The 19,651-nt window shown below is 42.2% G+C and overlaps 1 protein-coding gene across 33 annotated transcripts in view; it reads right to left on the reverse strand.

Annotated features, from left to right (window-relative positions):
• The window catches only part of Clasp2 (cytoplasmic linker associated protein 2), a 208,582-nt gene that overhangs the window by 165,598 nt on the left and 23,333 nt on the right, over positions 1–19,651 (reverse strand). For 32 of the 33 annotated variants that reach the window (XM_045136851.1, XM_045136845.1, XM_045136850.1 and 29 more), the window contains exons 6-7: positions 18,174–18,271; positions 13,171–13,241 (exon numbers count right to left, since the gene is read on the reverse strand). In XM_045136851.1, coding sequence (XP_044992786.1) covers positions 13,171–13,241; positions 18,174–18,271 — 169 coding nt within the window. Of the gene's footprint in view, positions 1–2,578; positions 2,737–13,170; positions 13,242–18,173; positions 18,272–19,651 lie in introns of those variants that run through there. The other variant, XM_045136853.1, reaches the window with a different exon arrangement.

The raw sequence follows: 19,651 nt of genomic DNA on the forward strand, positions 1-19,651 counted from the left end.
GACCCACATAAGCCAGATGCATAAGGGGGCACATGCATCTGGACTTTGTTTGCAGTGGCTGGAGGCCCTGGCACGCCCATTCTCTTTCTCTCTCAACTAAATAAATAAATAAAAATAAAGTAACCAAAAAAAAAAAAAAACTTGAACCCAGAAATGCTACTTCTAGGATACACAGTACACACACAGTTTGTTAACAAAATGCTCCCTTCAGAACCATTCAGAAAAATTACACATGTCAAATCATACGAACTTCACTATAATAAATGATTATAACGCAGCTGTATTATGGAATATTATGCAACAGTTTAAAAAAATAAGGCAGGCAGGTGCACAAGGGGGCGCACGTGTCTGGAGTTCGTTTGCAGAGGCTGGAAGCCCTGGCGTGCCCATTCTCTCTCTCTTCCTCTATCTGTCTTTCTCTCTGTGTCTGTCGCTCTCAAATAAATAAATAAAAATTTAAAAAAAAAAATAAGGCAGAGTAATGCATGAGACATTAAAAATAAAAATAAAAAAATTTCATGCCATATTGAGTTATCATAGCACATGGCAGAAACATTTCAGAATGACCACTGCAAGGGGACACAGTTCAGTGTTAAAACAATTGCCTAGTGTAAGTGAAGGCATGGGTTCTAGCCCCAGCAGCAAATAACAATGAACTTTATGTTGATAATATGTATGTTAAGACACAGTAAAAGGTCTGAGAAGACACTTTATATGGGTAAAAATATTCACCTTTGCTCACAAAGTTAAGCAATTTGGAAAGAAGTTTTCTTTTATCTTAATTATTTGAATTTTGAAAAGATGGTATTTACATACTAGGATCATAACTAAAATTTAAAAGTGAGCAACATAGGTTGTAAGGGTTTACATATGTGTACATGGTACACATATGTACACTGTACTGCAAGGGAGATTAATATGCAGGAGTGTATATGAAATGTTAAGAACTATGAATCCTAACATAGCCCATTACGATATGCATGTCTATTATTTAGAATTTCAATCTTTTACAAAGGTACATTTTAATCCAACAAAAGCATTTATATTTTAAGGAAGGCAACTAGTTTGGAAGTTAACTTTTAAGCTTTGTAAGAAGTTATCATTCTCAATTTTAAAAAATCAATATATTCCATAACTGGACATATTATTTGAAGGAAAAAAAAAACTAAGTAAATATACACTGGTGCCAAATGAACCTAAAATGTTTAAGAAAAAATCTGGATATGATCCGAGCCAATTACAACATTTTGAGTTGTTTGCATATTCAATTTATTTTATTTGTATCCCCTACCCTCTATAAAGGAAGAAATTTGGCCTGTCAGTATATGAGAACTTAATGTTTCTTACCTTAAAATATAGTAAGTAAATTTTATTCTCAAGTTCCATAAAATCATAAAAGTTACATAAATTCTCAGAATAAACTGCATACTGTATAAAGCTAAATTCTTTATCAATTTCCACTTATATGTACAGGAACAGTTTAAATGGGTACCAGTACCAACCGCTATCATCATCAATGGCGAGTTTATACCCTAGTCCTTGTTGCTTGAAGGCAGACCAACTCATCACAGAGATCAGTCTAATCACAGGAAGGCTGAAAGGGCTAGAAGTTAAAACTTCCAAACACAAGCAAGCCTTCTTCATCAACCTAGTTAGAAACACAAGCACGCAAAAACACTTTGAGACCCTCCTCTCCCCACCGGTGCCCATCTCTACACTGCTGTGGTGACCAGCGCACCTCTGAGCATCCTCATCAAAGGTTCAACAGTGAAGAAAGGCTAAGGGACCAGAGTCATGAAGGCCAGTATCAAACGCACACCTGCAGCTCTGTAGCTGATCTACTGTACTCTCTGTGCCCAGACCTGGAACATACCTCAGCAAGCCTGTTTCCCAGTTTGTGAAATGGAAACACCAAAATGCCCTGGATGTCACTGAACCACCTGCACCCGAGAAGTTAAGGTGTTAGATACATGAAAGCACAGGCACTTCAGACATAGGTGCTTTTACAATTATCCTCACCAAAATAAAACACTGGCAAAAATCAATTTTGGACAGATTGTAACCTATCTCAATTTCTTAAAAGGCAAACTGTTGTCTAGAGAACTGTTTACTAGAGACGCTGACCAATTACCAATGTATTGATTAACGTGGCGTCCATGACAAGCCATTTTGCGTCAAGTATGCTGTTGCCATAAGAATTTGACTTCTGATGAAGACAACAGGAAAGATGTCAAGCGAGCTAATCAGACCTGTCTGCCAAAAATCGGCCACTGCCCCAAAGGCCGGGCTCCCCCAGAGCCCTGCACACATTCCGCGTTCCTTCCACTACCCACCCCTCAGACGCCAACACTGAAGCGTGCTTGGGGAAATTCACCTTCTGTTTGCCAGATCCCACCCAGACACATCAAGGGGAAAGATGCCCGGTGAGGAGCACACGCATATAAAGGCGCACGGGTGCTCACACACAAACACGTAAAAGCCCTTCATCCTTTGGTGAGAAATGTATTTCTTACACGGCAAACAACCATCACCTTAAAACGAAGTGTACAGCACAGCGAAAGAAAGAAATCGTACTCACCATCTCCCATAGCCATGCAGATGGTCCAGGAGCTCTCTCAAACCAAGAGGTCAAATATCACAGCAAATTACGTGCAGCTAGGTGCCTGCGCCACTGGGCTCGGCCTGCAGCCTGCAGACACCCGAGCACTGTGTGACCCAGGCCGCCCGCCGCAGCTCTGCACCGCAATAGCCAACAGCTGCTACTCCACTTCAAAATAAAAGTCTGGGGTCTCGCTGAAAACCCTGTTTATTTAGCAGAGCACTGAGCAGGGCTTGATCAAGATTATTCTTTAACTACACATATGCTGTTAGATACATGTTGTGATGTTTCTCCTTGTACTGACTGCCTGAAATTTAATCTAAGAAAAGCTCTGGGAGCCAATAAATGCCATCCCACTAGGGGACTTTTAATGCAATCATCAAAACACAAGGCATGTGTTCAGCAATCATTTTCTGCTTCCCTAAAGATATCCGTGTAATCAGTAGCAATCACATGATCAGATGGATTAGCTGATTTGCGCCTTTTAAGAAAGGTTTTCATCCCTTTGTCATTACCTTTTAATATTTACAACAGAAGACTGCTAGAAGTGCACAAACAGGACTAGCCCAGTTTCCATGATTAACTGCTCTCATTATGCAGGAAGCATTCTGGCTGCCGTAAACAAATCACGTCAAAGACAGCCCGTCAAAGGCAGCTCTGTGCGCAGACAGCAGGGCCGCGCGGAACAAAGCTTGCTTCTGGTGGAGACAGAACGAGGCGAGTGCGCAGCTGCGGGCGAGCAGAGCACCCTGTGCCCCATTAGCGAGCTCTGAGAAGGCCCGGGGCTCACCTAAGACGGGCTTTAAAATCAACCTCAGGAAAGAGTTCCGCTTTCAACCTTACAAAAACATACAAAATAAGAAGGGAAGTTATACTATGGACTCGCATAAGCTAAATATCGAGGTAATTCCAAAGCTAAGTTCCATGCTTTATTTCATTGCCTGCCTTTGAGATAATTAATTCTTTTCCTAGCAACTGTTTCAAACAGAGAAAATGGAAATTGCCATGATTACTGGTCTTACATAAACATCAGACAAATCAGAATTGTGCATAGCCTTTTTTTTTTTAATGAAAGAGAAAAAGATGCAATCAGTAGCCACCAACACTGCTGGTTTTATGTCTTGATTGGCTGAGGAGACTGTCTAGAAAAGCGCCAGACCCTGCCAAAATCATTAGAGACCTCCAACTTCCAGTCTTTTCCTTCCTATGGGGCTGGTATGATTAGCTTTAATTCCCGTCTCCTTCTAACACCAGAGCTGTTTCGACTGCACTTGGGGACTCTGCCTGACTTGCTTTTTATACCATAAGAACTGAAGTCAGGCTTTCAAATCCCTCAAGACAAAAACGAAAGTGCATCTCTCCCTATTCCTAAACTAAATGATAAGCTCAAGTCTCTGGTGATAAGTGTTTGTTCTTGACTATGCTGAACTAGCACTGGAGAACGTCAAGTCAAAGAATTTAATCAGAATTTAAGTCAAAACTGTATCTTCAAGGACTGGAGAGATGGCTTGGTGGTTAAGGTGCTTGCCTACAAAGCCAAAGGACACAGGTTCAATTCCTCAGGACCCACGTAAGCCAGCTGCACAAAGTGCCGCATGCATCTAGAGTTCGTTGAAGGGGCTGGAGGCATCAGACCCATTCCCTCACTCATTCTCTTTCTCAAATAAATAAATAAAAATTAACCCAGGCGTGGTGGCACATGCCTTTAATCCCAGCACTTGGGAGGCAGAGGTAGGAGGACTGCCGTGAGTTCAAGGCAACCCTGAGACTACAGAGTGAATTCCAGGTCAGCCTGAGCTAGAGTGAGACCCTACCTCGAAAAACTGAAAGACCAAAAAAGAAAAAACAAAAACAAAGCCAGGCATGGTGGAGCATGCCTTTAATCCCAGCATCCAGGAGACAGAGATAGGAGGATCTCCAGTTGGAGGCCACTGTGAGACTATATAGTGAATTTCAGGTCAGCCTGGGCTAGAGCCAGACCTTACCCCCGAAAATAACAACAACAACAACAAAGTATAGCTCTAACAATTATAAAAGAAATCAGAGACAAAAGTATGATTTAAGTTATGCATCAACGGACTGGAGAGATGGCTTAGCAGTTAAGGCATTTGCCTGCAGACCAAAGGACATTGGTTTGGTCCCCAGGACCCATGTAAGCCAGAAGCACAAGGGGTACATGCATCTGGAGTTCATCTGCAGTGGCTACAGGCCCTAGCATGCCCTTTCTCTCTGTCTCTCTTCTATGTCTATCTCTCTCTGCTTACAAATAATAATAATAATGGAAAGTTATTTCCAAATAAAAGTTTATTAAAAATAAATAAGTTAATAAAAATTGAGAAAAAATAAATAACATAAAAGTTATGCATCAAGACATGTGTTAAATAAATTGTGCCAAAGTGAAAGCAGTAAACAACTGCTGAGGGGCGAACTGACCAATGTTGTGTGAGTTGTCCTCCAAGAAAAACAATTATTGCCAACTTTACCAAAAGCAGCTGGGACCACTAATGAGAGAGTCGAGATTGGGCCTGTTGACATCCTCCCATAGAAGAAAGGGCACGGGGAAGGTCAACAGATCCTCACCTGGGATCTCAGGTGCCCCGTAGCAATGATACTGGGGTCTCAAGGCGGTGGGGGCAGGGGAGGAATGAGGTAAAGTATTCAGAGGGCCAGCGATCAAGGGAGGCTGAGCTCCGTCTAAGCAGCTACAGGAGGTGCTCAGCCATGCCTGGATAAGACGTCTCAGTGGCACAGCTGCTTTAGGGTCGCCAAACTCCTGTACGAAACCCCTCACCCATGCTCTACACATAACCTAAAAAACTTACTCGTTCACCAAAACTGGTTTTGGTGCAACCTTGTTTGGTTTGTAGTCTCGGCCCGATAGACCTGTCTTTGCATCTCCCCAGAGAATAGCTTCACACAAGCAACATGCTTAATGGGAAAAAAGATAAGGAGAAAAAGAAACAGAGCTACTCTGAACAATGAAGGTATTAAGTCAGTGTTAAATCACGTTATTCTCTAGTCCCGAACCCTCCGCATGCTTCACGCTCCTACAAGTCCTTCCAGTCCCATCAGGACGCAGGGCATGACTCCTGCACCCCAGTAATGCTCGAGTCTTACCGCAGCTCTGAGCTCTAAATCAAGTATGTATTTATTTGACAGAAAGAAAGAGAATAAGTATGGGAACTCCAAAGCCTCCTGCCTTTGAAAAAAAACTCAAGATGCATGTGCCACTTTGTGCATCTGACTTTATGTGGGTGCTGTGGAATCGAACCCTGGCCATCAGGTTTAGTAGAAGAGCACCTTTAATGGCTGGGACATCTCAGGCCCCCCTGAGCTTTTATGGTCATGATGTTTTCTAGCCACAGGGCCTCCCTAACATTATTCCTTCGATGGCTTGTTCTCCTCATGTATCAGCTCTCAATTCAAAGATGTCCTCTCCCAGAGAGGAACGCCCCACAGCCTCCTAAATGACTTACCGTCTCAGTACCCTACCGCTCCACTTCATAACTGTTCAGATGACAAGTCAGCCAAAACAACTCTTTAAAAGTTACAGCACCTTTACAACAATCCCTCTGGTTTTTATAGTCTATGTTTAGTAAATGACTTTCACCACAAGACACTCTAAATCATTAGACTGTAAGATGTGTGATGTTTCATTATCATAGTTTCAGGCAAAGACATAAAACAGTATTATTTACCACAATAGTCTCTGGTCATTGAATAGCGTGCAGAGCAAATCTGAAATGCACATCACATTTGAATAAACTCCAAATAACTTCCTTTACACAAGAACACCAGGCGAGAGAGAAGAGGTCGTAGGGCAGTGGCCCTCACTCTGTTGTGTGCCTGAACGAGCTCCATGTGGTTTCAGACCGAACACTGATTTTGTCCTAAAATGTGTTCCTTTTCTGTAAGTTTTTTTTATAGTATGAGTGTATGTAAAAACAGTACCAACAAATAGCTAAAAAAAAAATCTATGGAATAATTATTATACAGAGTTAAAATGAACTGAATTAACTTTCATTATTCCACTTTATACACAAACTATTGGACTTCCAAATGGCACCTATAAAAATGTTTTCACTGATTTGTTTGCTTGTTTTTCCTGGTAGGGTCTCACTCTAGCCCAGACTGACCTGGAATTCACTATGTAGTCTCAGGGTGGCCTTGAGCTCACAGCAATCCTCCTACATCTGCCTCCAAAATCCTGGGATTAAAGGGGTGCGCCACCTCACCCAGTTTGAGAATGATATTTTTTAATTATCTAGTACTACAGACTGAACCTAGGGCCTTGCACATACTAGCCAAGGGCTCTACCATATCCCTAGTCCCTAACCCACTTTTTACTTTTTATTTTGAGACAGGGTCTCACTAAGCTGTCTAGGCAAGCCTTGAACTTGTGATCCTCCTACCTCAGTTTCATAACTAGCTGGAATTACAGGCCTGAACCACCAGACCTAGCCAATTAACATATTTTTGCACATGTTTATTCAAATTCCCTAGGTTAGAAATGCAACACTGAGATTAGCGTAAATCTTTCATTTAATGGCCTTCCACTTAACATCAGGGTCTTTAGGAGGAAGACAAGTTCAACAAACAACAGCTATGTTCCCAATATCACTCAGTAACCACAATATCCGTGTTTATTGATTTATGATCTGTCTTCCACTAGAATAGAGGCTCATTAGGGGCAGAAATTTATCTTATTTACTATTAAGACATGATCTCATTTACATTAAGAAGCTCACTCTAATTTCTAGGTGACAAATGGATTCCAGTGGGCAAACATGAAAAGAAATCTACTTTGGTAATTGTGAATAAAGAAAGGTAAAGGAAGCCGGGCATGGTGGCGCACGCCTTTAATCCCAGCACTCGAGAGGCAGAGGTAGGACGATTGCCCTGAGTTCAAGGCCAGCCTGAGACTCCATAGTGAATTCCAGGTCAGCCTGGGTTAGAGTGAGACCCTACCTCAAAAAACAAAAACAAAAAAACAATGGAGACGGAGAAAATAAGTAGAACAAGATCTAACAGCACTAATGTGAATGACTGATCACTAGTTGGAATGAGAAATCAAATTATGTTTCTAGCTTGTGGTACCAACGACTGAAATGAAGAAGGAACAAGAGGAGAAACAGGCCTGGGGGGTGCATGTTTTTATTTCCAGCCCTTGAGACAGAAGTAAGAAGTTTAGGAGTTCAAGGACAGCCTCACTCCATGGAGAGTTCAAGACCAGCATAGGTTACATGAGACTCTGTCTCAAATATTTTACCGAGGCATGGTGGTGTACAACTTTAATCCCAGCACTTGGGAGGCAGAGGTAGGAGAACCACCGTGAGCTTAAGGCCAGCCTGAGACTATATAGTGAATTCCAGGTCAGCCTGGGCTAGAGACAGATCCTACCTCGAAAAACCATATAAAAGGCTGGAGACGCCTTAGAGGTCAAGGCATTTGCCTGCAAAGCCAAAGGATCCCGGTTTGACTCTCCAGGGCACACGCAGGCCAGATGCACAAGGGGACGCATGCATCTGGAGTTCATTAGCAGTGATGGAGGCCCCTGCGCACCCATTCTCTCTCTACCTTTTTCTCACTTTGAAATAAATAAATAAAAAATATTTTTTAAAAAAGGAAAAACCAAAAATAAATAAATAAATTTTTTAGTGAATGAGAATTTTAAAAGTAAGACTTTGTTTTTGGATACGATGAGCCTACAATCTGAAATGTTTAATAGGAACCCAAATAGAAATGTCATTCAGACCACAGGCCAAGGCTACAAAATACAGGAGATGAGCGACAGCTAGAACGGCATATGTGGGAGTCGTCAACACACAGGGATTTAAAGCCTTGGGGCTGCACTGGCTACTGAAAGAGAGATCACAGGCAGGGAGGGGAGAGCGGAGGCCTGGGCCCTGGGACTTGCCAACATGACAAATAGGATTCCTTCTTCTAAATTCCTCCTTGGTCAACTAATTCATTAAGGTATCTTTCAATGACTGCATAATCTAGTGATTGTTCCAGATCAACAGAGAATTTGTTCCAGGAATCTAAGGATGTTTAAAAACCTTATATAAAATGGTGTGGGGTTGGCTTAGGAGTTAAGACACTTGCCTGCAAAGCCAAAGGGCCAAGATTCAATTTTCCAGTACCCACACAAGCCAGATGCACAAAGTGACATATGCATCTAGAGTTAATTTGTAGTGGCTAGAAGACCTGGTAATAAGCCCATTCTCTATCTGGACCCCTATCTCAAATTTTAAAAACATTTTTTTTTAAAGTTGGGCCAGGCCGGCCATGATGATATACACACCTTTAATCCCAGAACTCAGGAGGGAGAAGTAGAAGATCTCTATGAGTTAGAGGCCACCCTAAAACACAGTGAATTCCAGGTCAGGCTAGGCTAAGTAAGACCGTACCTCAAGAAACAAACAAAAGCCAGGCATGGTGGCGCATGTAAGTTTGAGGCCACCCTGAGACTACACAGTGAATTTCCAGGTCAGCTTGAGCTAGGGTCTAGAGCAAGACCCTACCTCAAAAAACTGAAGGGGCCAGGGAAGGCATGGTAGTACATGCCTTAAAAAAAAAGAATGGTGTCACCGGGCTTGATGGTGTATGCCTTTAATCACAGCACTTGGAAAGCAGAGGTAGGAGGATCGCAATGAGTTCAAGACCTCCACAGAAACTACATAATGAATTCCAGGTCAGCCTGCCCCCCCCCAAAAAAGGGTATATATTGCCCAGGTTCAGAAAGGAAATGCTGCATATTCCCTCTCATAGGCAGATGGAACCTTCATATATATGTGCTTAAAACTTGTGGAGAGTACCAGGAGCTAGAGAGATGGCTTAGTGGTTAAGTGCTTGCCTGTGAAGCCTAAGGATCCCAGTTGGAGGTCTGATTCCCCATTACCCACGTAAACCAGATGAACAAGGGGGCACATGCATCTGGAGTTCACTTGCAGTGGCTAGAGGCCCTGATGCACCCATTTTCTCTCTCTCTGCCTCTGTCTGTCGCTTTCAAATAAATAAAAACAAACAAACAACAACAAAAAAACCCACCTTGGAGTTTCAGAGTGCTTTAATCCCAGCACTCTGAAGGCAGAAGTAGGAGGATTGCCATGAGTTCAAGGCCACCATGAGACCACTACATAGTGAATTCCAGGTCAGCCTGGGCTAACACAAGACCCTACCTCAAAAAAGCAACAACAACAAAATAATAATTAATTAAATAATAACACAATAAATAGTGGTATTGTGCATGGATGGTTAATGCTGCTCCCAGAAACTACAGGTTATTTACTACATGAAACTAACAATGCCAGGTGTAGAATACCTCCCTATGAGTTATTGGTCAGGAAGTTCCAGAGATCCCCAAAATAATACAAACGATTGCTAGTGCTCTTGCTTGCCCACCATATCTGCACAATAAGACCCTATTGCTAAAGACCGCATGGCCTGTGGTTGGAGGATACAAAGAAATCACGCTAGAAATGAACTAAAAGTCTTCTCCCCACTGACTGGCTCTCATCATGCTGGGAAGTGCTAAGTTGCTGGGGAAGAAAAGTCAACCATGGTGTCACCCAGCTGTGCACTTACCATACTGACTTCCCACTACTGGCACAATAGGTGTGATGGCTTTGTGGGTGATCAACTGCTTTCTGATCGGACCCAAGACCCGCTCTACAAGAGGGTGGTAACACCAAATCAAAAGTCTAAAGCCAGGGAAGTCAAACGTCCTTGGGAGAAACCTTATACTGATGTTTTACCAACCAGATATGGTATTAAATTGGCTTCTAAATATTTTATGTTTATCTTATAGATTCGGCCTTGGGCAGAAAAGGCTTGCTGTTTGCAGTCAGCTGGGATTAATGCAGAGTCTCATAACCAGTCAAAGTGCTGGAAACAAGTGACTGCTGAATGTTCGGTCCTACAGGGAACATCTCTTTCATCCTCCCTCAAAATCAGGGAGCAGAGTGGATGTGGGAGATGGTAAGACTGTCAGAGCTGGAGAATGGGAAGGAAGGCTGGACACAACATGGCCATCACATTCATGAAGTCACAGCAACTATGGTTTATCTGCACAACATAATAGGAAAGTTACCACTCCACCATGAGGAGGGGCGGGGCTTTTCAGTCTCCACCCCTCCCTGAGGAGTTACTGGTAGTCAGTAATTGCAGGGGGAAGGAGAGATGATGTATCCACTAGTATGTAGGGGAAGAGGAGGTCCACTGGGAAGAGGAGGGCACAAGAGAGGATAATGGTGGAGCTACATGATCAACCTCTGTGTGTGTGTGTGTGTGTGTGTGTGCGCGCGCGCTGCTAAAAAACAATTAAATGGTACAGATTTGCATGTAGCACACACCTAACATATTCTCCTAGCTACTTCAAATCTCTAGATTTAATAACATAAATGCCATATTAAGCAGCTGCTATACTGTACTGTTTAGGTGGTAATGACCAAAATCTGTTCAAATTCAGTATAGATAAGGCACCCACAGATATGGAACCCATAGATACAGACAGCAAGTATACTGTTGTTCAACACCTAAATGAAAAGACACCTCATCTGGGCTCTACAACCCAGTATGTACATTATGGGCGTATTAAAGCATACTTACATTATTTAGATCATAATCTTGAATACAATCTTTGAAACTTTAAGAAAAATAAGTGCCAGTTATTAACCTCAAATCTCTGTATTTAGAGAGATAAACAAGAGAACAAGAAATGGAACAGGGAACATTAAAAATGCTCCCATTCTGAAGACAGTAGAAATGACTCTGTTAAATATAAGAATAACAAGCAAGGCATGGTGGTGCATGCCTTTCATCCCAGCACTCGGGAGACAGAGGTAGGAGGATCACTGTGAGGTGGAGGCCACCTTGAGACTACATAGTGAATTCCAGGTCAGCCTGGACTAGAGTGATACCCTACCTCGAAAAACAAAACAAAACAACAACAAATATATACATACATATAATAAAAATAATATAAAAATAACCACTTCCAAAATAAACTATAAACAAAAAATTCTTTAATTTTATAGTATGAACCATACATCCTACCTCTGAGTTATAACCAGGTACTGTGGAATATGCCATTATCAAAGCTCAAAATTCTCAGTTTCACAAATACTTCTTTTTACTTTTTTTTAAAAAAAATATTTTATTTTTATTTATTTATTTGACAGAGAAATAGGGGTAGAGAGGGAGAATGGGCACACCAGGGCCTCTACCCACTGCAAATGAACTTCAGATGGGTGCACCCTCTTGTGCATCTGGCTAATGTGGGTCCTGGGGAATCGAACCTGGGTCCTTTGGCTCTGCAGGCAAACACACTAATGTCTAAGTCATCCCTCCAGTTCCCCCCCCCTTTTTTTTTTTTTTTGGTTTTTTGAGGTAGGGTCTCACTCTGGCCCTGGCTGGCCTGGAATTCACTATGTAATCTCAGGGTGGCCCCAAACTCACAGCAATCCTCCTACCTCTGCCAGAGTGCTGGGATTAAAGGTGTGCACCACTACACCTGGCTCATGCACGTTTTTAACAGCTCTCCCTTTTCTGTTTTGGTTTCCATAGGCACAAACATAGGTGCTACCAGTCAAATGAGAGAACAGTACTCCAACACCTTCTATTCCGAGAGGAGACGTGGCTGGGTGAAAGCTGGAAAGTACTGAAGTCAATTTACACTTTGGAGCTAGGATTAGAGTGGATACAATCTTTGGAATACCAAACCCTCACATCTGACATCCTGCAAAGCAACAAAGCCCGGTCTAGCTTTAACACAGAGCTTAAATCACATTTTGAACTAATTCTCCCACTGCTTGGCTATGAGCTCATGCATCAAATTACTTTTACACTATCATATTATCAAGCTAACTGCATTCTAATATGAGGTTACTTTCTGACAGGGGAAAACCACCTGTGTTATAGAATGTATTCTTCATACATATGACTCATAAATATTTAAAGACAAGTCTATCTAAATGCTGCCCAACACAACTGAACAAGGTTTATCAATGCTAGGAAAAAGGAGTGGGATCACAAAATCAGGTCAATGTCAGCTTGGCTGCAGATACAGATGCTAACTCCGAACCTCCCTCAATTCCAACCTGGCCCAATTCTACTAAGAAGCTAAAAATGATGGTTCTAGAGAATTCTCCATCTATGTCTTTGTTTCCTCATCCATGTCATCACTGAGAATCTCCCCACGGGCATCTCTGACAAGAGCCCATCAACACCACCACTTCTAAAAACCACTAAGTAAAGCAACCATGCTGTACAGAAACACATGCCAATCATGGAACAAGGAGGACAGGAGCTCCAAGCCTTCAGCCCAGAAGAAATAAGAAGTAAGGCCAAACAGGACAGCCCACAGTCCCGTGAACAGAACTTCACGCACTGCACACACACAGCAGGCAATGATGAGGATGTGAGGCTCTGCACACACACCCAGCTACACTTTCAAGCTACAAAGCCAATTCTTTTCAATCGGTGATGTAATACTTACTTTGAAAATGCCTACAACTCTGCTAAATAATCTTAGAAATTTTTGAGAGCAGGAATAACATAATTACGCTTACCTTTGCAGACACTCAAAATCATACCGCCCGAATTGTGTACTTCATCAAATTTGGCAAATATCATCTCTAATCTGGGAATAAAAAATAAGTTGTTTTTACATAGAGAAAAATAGAGATCATGTCCTTTACCTTCTCCCTTAAAAAGAAATAATTCTAAAGATTCATTTAGTTCTATATAACTCTTCTACAATTCATCCCATACTGTAAGAAGATATAAATCCATCTCTCCAGTAGAGAAAAAAACCCAAATATAGTCTAGATTTTACACACAAGTACGCATACAGATTAAAAAGCAACTCTTGGGCTGGGGCAATGGCTCAGTTGGTAAAGTAAGCATAAGGCCCTGAATAAGATCCTTAGAACCTACATAAAAATGCCCAGTGTGTTGCTGGGAGTGGTGGCGCACGCCTTTAATCCCAGCACACCGGAGGCAGAGGTGGAGGGTTGCCTCGAGCCCAAGGCCAGCCTGAGACTACATAGTGAATTCCAGGTCAGCATGGGCTAGAAAGAAAACCTACCTTGGGGAAAAAAAAAAAAAAAAAGATAAAGCTTAGGCTGGAGAGATGGCTTAGTGGTTAAGGCATTTACCTGCAAAGCCAAAGTATCCCGTTTCGACTCTCCGGGACTCACATAAACCAGATGCACAAGGGGGCACATGTATTTGGAGTTCATTTGCAGTGGCTGGAGGCCCTGGCATGCCCATTCATGTTCATTTCTGTTCTTTCTCTCCCACCCCACTCTCTCCCTCACTCCCTCTCTCTCCCTCCCCCCCTTTCCTCTCTCTCTCTCTCTCTCTCCCTGCCTCCCTGCCTCCCTCTTTCTCTCAAATAAAATATATATTTATTTTAAATGCCCAGTATGGCAGTGCAATACTGTAATCCCAGCACTCAGAAGATGGAAACAGAAGGATCCCCAGGGCTTCTGGACAGCCAGTCTGCGGGCCTAATTGGTGAGCTCCAGGACAATGAGAGACCCTAATGGAGGTGGATGGATTTCCCAAAGATCACACCCATGATTGTCCTCTGGCCTCCACATTCTCACTCTCTCTCACACACACTCCAACATACATACAGAGGTCAACATTCAAAGAAAGCAATTTCATCATAAAATTATTTCTCTAGGGCTGGAGGGATGGCTTGGCGATTAAGGCACTTGCCTGCAAAGCCAAAGGACCCAGGGTTGATTCCCCAGGACCCACGTTCGCCACATGCACAAGGGGCGCACATATCTGGAGTTCGTTTGCAGTGGCTGCAGGCCCTGGTGCGCCCATCCTCCTCTCTCTCCCCTCTCCCTCTTCCTCTGTCAAATAAATTTTTAAAAACTTATTTCTCAGACTGAAGAGATGGCTTAGCGGTTAAGTGCTTGCCTGTGAAGCTTAAGGACCACAATTCAAGGCTCTATTCCCCAGGATCCAGATGCACAAGGTGGTGCATGCATCTGGAGTTTCTTTGCAGTGGCTGGAGGCCCTGGCGTGCCCATTCGCTCTCTCTTTCTGCCTCTTTCTGCCTGCCACTCGCTCTCATAGAAATAAATAAAAATGAACAAAAAAAATTTTTTTCATTACTTCTCCAAATCTAGCAGAAAATTTTGAATTCAACCACGTAATAAATGCACTCAGGCACCAAGACATCTTTAATTTTTAAATAATTTTTATTTCAGAGAGAGTGAATTAATAAGGATACACCAGGGCCTCTCAATACTGGAAACAAACTCCAGATGCGTGCACCATATTGTACATATGGCTGGTAAATCAAACCCAGGCCATTAGGCTTTGCAAACAAGTATTCTAACCACTGAACCATCTCTCCAAACCAAGACTTCTTTTAAAAGCACAAGAAGGGGGCTGGAGGAATGGCTTAGCAGTTAACACACTTGCATGCAAAGCCAAAAGACCCTGGTGCAATTCCCCAGGACCCATGTTAGCCAGATGCACAAGGGGGCACACATGTCTGGAGTTCGTTTGCAGTGGCTGGAGGCACTGGCATGCCCATTCTTTCTCTCTCTCTCTCCCCCTCTTTCTCTGTCAAATAAATAAATAAAACTTCTAAAACAATAAAAGCACATGCAGGACTATGGAGATGGCTTTAGAGGTTAAGACACTTGCCTGCAAAGCCCAAGGACCCTGGTTTGATTCCCCAGGACCCAAGTAAGCCAGATGCACAAGAAAGCACATATATCTGCAGTTCATTTGCAGTAGATGGTGGCCCTGGCATGCCCATTCTGTCTCTTTCTCTCTCGCAAATAAATTTTAAAATTAAAAAAAACTTTAAAAAAATTAAAAAGCCAAGCACATACCTTTCACTTGGGAAGCAGAGGTAGGAGGATCACTGTGAGTTTGAGCCCACCCTGAGACTACATAGTGAATTCCAGGTCAGCCTGGGTTAGAGCGAGACCCTACCTCGAAAACAAAAAAGTTTGTGTGTGTGTGCGCATGTGTGTGTGTGCGCATGTGTGTGTGTGTGTATGTGTGTGTGTGTGTATATATATATATGGCCGGATGGTGGCACATACATTTAATTCTAGCACTTGGGAGGCAGAGGTAGGAGGATTGCCATGAGTTCGAGGCCACCCTGAAACTATGTAAGTCCATTCTAGGTCAGCCTGGGCCAGAGTGCAACCCTACCTCAAAAAATAAATAAATAAATAAAAGCACATAAAAATCTTAAGGAAAGTTAAGGCAAACATAAAAATAATGGCATGCAGGCTAGAGAGATGGCTTAGCAGTTAAGGCATTTGCCTACAAAGCCAAAGGACCTGGTTCAATTCCCTAGCACCCACATAAAGCCAGATATACAAGGTGGCACGTGCATCTAGAGTTTGTTTCCAGTGGCTGCAGGCACTGATGTGCCCATTCTCCTTCTCTCTCTCTCAAATAATTTTTTAAAAAAATGTAAAAAAGCCAGGCGTAGTGGTGCATACCTTTAATCCCAGCACTCGGGAGGCAGAGATAGGAGGATCACTGTGAGTTTGAGGCCACCCTGAGACTACATAGTGAATTCCAGGTCAGCCCAGGCTAGAGTGAGACCCTACCTTGAAAAAACAAAATCGAAAAAAAAACCAAAACATGTAATTGTACTGAATATTCAAGTTAATATATAGACAACAGTAGAAAACAATAAATTCAAAACAAGCAGCAGAAAACAAGTTAAAAAGTTAGAGTGGAAATCTATGAAATTAAAATTAAGAAAATCAATAAAATTAAAATCTATTTATGTGAAGAGATCAATAAAACTGATAAGCTTCTAGTAAGACTAAGAAAAAAGAAACAAATTGTAATATCAGAAATAAAATTTCACTACGGATTCCATATACATTATAAAGGCACTTAAAATGATTTTATCAGCACCTGCAAAAAAGGCATGACAAGGGGCTAGAGAAATGGATTAGTGGTTAAGGTATTTGCCTAGGAGGTCTAAGGACCCAGGTTCAATTCCCCAGTACCCACATAAGCCATGTGCACATGGTAGCACATGCTTCTGCAGTTCATGTGCCTATTATGTCTCTCGCCCCCTACCCATCTCTCTCTGTCTGTTTCTCTCTCTGAAATAAATAAAAATATTTTTTAACAAAGCATGACAAAAATCAATGCACATGTACAAAAATAGAGGTGAATGGCACAGGCTGACAGGGTCTCTGCTCAGTCGCAGGACACATGAAAGCCAACTACCTCCCTGCGCACCTGCACCTCTATAGGACTGGTTCCAAGAAATGCAGGGTGGACACAAAATCCGCAGAGCTCTGGAGAGATGGCTTAGTGGTTAAGACACTTGCCTGCGAAGCCTAAGGACCCAGGTTTGATCCTCCGGTTGCCATGTAAACCAGATGCACAAGGTGACACAAGCACGCAAAGTCACACATGTGCACAAGGGGGCGCCTGCACGCATCTGGAGTTCATTTGAAGTGGCTGGAGGTCCTGGTGTACCCATTCTCCCTCTCCCCCACTCTCCCCCCTCCCTCCCTCCCTCTCTCTCTCTGTATGTCGTTACCTAATAAGTAAATAAAAATAAACAACAAAAAATTTTTAAATTCCAGGCTGGAAAGCCAGGCACATGCCTTTATTCCCAGCACTTGGACAGCAGAGGCAGGAGGATCACCGTAAGTTCAAGGCCACCCTGAGACACCTGAGCTAGAATGAAACCCTAACTCAAAAAAAAAAAAAAGGGGGGGTGGCTTAGCAGTTAAGGCATTTGCCTGCAAAAACCAAAGGACATAGGTTAAATTACCCAGGATCCACGTAAGCCAGATGCATAAGGGGGCACATGCATCTGGAGTTCATCTGCAGTGGCTGGAGGCCCTGGAGTGCCCATTCATTCCCTATCTCTTTCTCTGTCAAATAAATAAAAATAAAATATGTTTTAAGAAATATGGTTCAGCAGTTAAGGGGTTTGCATACAAAGCCTGACAGCCTATCAAAAGACAGTTACTTAAAGATGATATTTAATTATACTTTTAATAAAAGTATATATAGTAAGACAGTGACCAAAAAATTAGTAAGATATTAAGACTTTTTGATATTTTTATTTATTTGCAGACAGAGACAATGAGAGAGAAAAGAGACAGACAGAGAGAATGGGCACACCAGGGCCTCCGGCTACTGTAAACAAACTGCAGGTGCATCCCGCTAGTTTGTGCATCTGGCTTTACATGGGTACTGGGGAACCAAACTCAGGTTGTTAGGCTTTGCAGGCAACTGCCTTTACAGCTGTGTCATCTCTTTAGCCCACTAAGACTTTTTAAACAGTACACAGAGCGAAGTTTGGTATTGCACTCTATGACCCTAGCACTTGAGAGAACTGCCAATGAACCCAAAGGCAACCTGGGCTACACAGTGAGTACCAGCCTGGTCAAGCAACTAGTTAAGAACGTGCCTTAAAAAATTAATTAATCACATATGCACATATCCTTCCTTGTGTTATTTTGAATTTGAAAAGATTATAAAATTTTGACTCTAAGGTAAACAGATAAAAACTTGCAGGAAAAAATATAAATTGAGCAAGACTTACCTGGCAGGGGGAATATCTCTCTTACAAAGATCAATCCTCAGTTTTTCTCCCACATGTCTATAAATTTCCACTATAGCTGACACTGCAGCGTTTCTCACCTGTCAAAGAACCCAGATTTTAAAACAAACATATGGGAAACACACTTCACTTCAAGGTAACTTTGTACCAGTAGACCATCAGGAAGCTGCAAGTTGGTTTAAATGATTCTAAAACCCCTAAAGAAAATATGACCTGCCCTACCTATTCAAAGCCATCACAATAGGAAGAAAATATGATGACATCAAAATAAGAGAGACTGACTGAGAGGGGAAGGGCATATGATGGAGAGTGGAGTTTCAAAGTATAAAGTGGGAGGTGGGAGGGAATTACCATGGGATATTGTTTACAATCATGGACTTTGTTAATAAAAATATACATATATAAAATATGATGTGTCATGAATAGAAAACCAAGAGGGTCTCAAGAAACCCCTGAAAAATCTTGTTAAAAATGGGTAGCAGCCAGGCATGGCAGTGCACACCTTTAATCCCAGCACTTGGGAGGTAGGAGGATTGCCATATGTTTGAGGTCAACCTGGGATAAAGGAAGACTCTACCTCAAAAAAAAAAAAAAAAAAAATTGGGTAGGAGGAAGCTCAGGAGTATAGCATAAGGATTGAGATTCAAACCTCAGTTCCACAAAAAAAAAAAAAAAAAAGACTAAAAATTCAGGATGGGGAGATGACTCAAGGATTAAATGTCCTTATCTATAAAGCCTGCTGGCCTGGATTCAATTCCTGATACCCACCTAAAGCCAAACTCACAAAGTGACATATGTGTTTGAATTTCATCTACAGCAACAAGAGGCCCTTGCTCTCTCGCGTTCTTTCTTTCTTTTTCTTTTTTGGTTTTTGAATGTAAAGTCTTTAGCCCAGGCTGACCTGGAATTCACTATGTAGTCTCAGGGTGGCCTCAAACTCATAGCGATCCTCCTATGTCAGCCTCCCCGGAGCTTGGATTAAAGACTCATGTTCTTTCTTAATATCTCTCTATCTCTCCCTCCTTCTCTCCCCCCACAAAAATAATAAATTTTTTAAATATTTTAAGTTGGGCATGGTGGCACACCCCTTTAATCCCAGCACTTGTGAGGCAGACGTAGAAGGACGGCTGTGAGTTCAAGGCCACCCTAATACTACATAATGAATTCTAAGTCAGCCTGGGCTATAGTAAGACCCTACCTCAAAAAAACAAAAAGTAAGAAATTTATGAATAAACGTTTATAGGGGTTGAAAAGATGGCTTAGCATAGTTAAAACCACTTGCTTACAAAGCCTGCTGATCCTAGCTCAACTGTCCAGTACCAACGTAAAGCCAGGTACACAAAGTGGCGCGTGTGTCTGGAGTTCATTCGCAGTGGCTGGAGGCCCTTGCACACCTGTACTCATTCTCTCTCAGTCTGCTTCTTTCTCTTGGAAATAAGTAAAAATTTGTTTTTAAAAAA

This window comes from Jaculus jaculus, chromosome 17 (assembly GCF_020740685.1).
Source record: "Jaculus jaculus isolate mJacJac1 chromosome 17, mJacJac1.mat.Y.cur, whole genome shotgun sequence".
Taxonomy (NCBI): Eukaryota; Metazoa; Chordata; class Mammalia; order Rodentia; family Dipodidae; genus Jaculus; species Jaculus jaculus.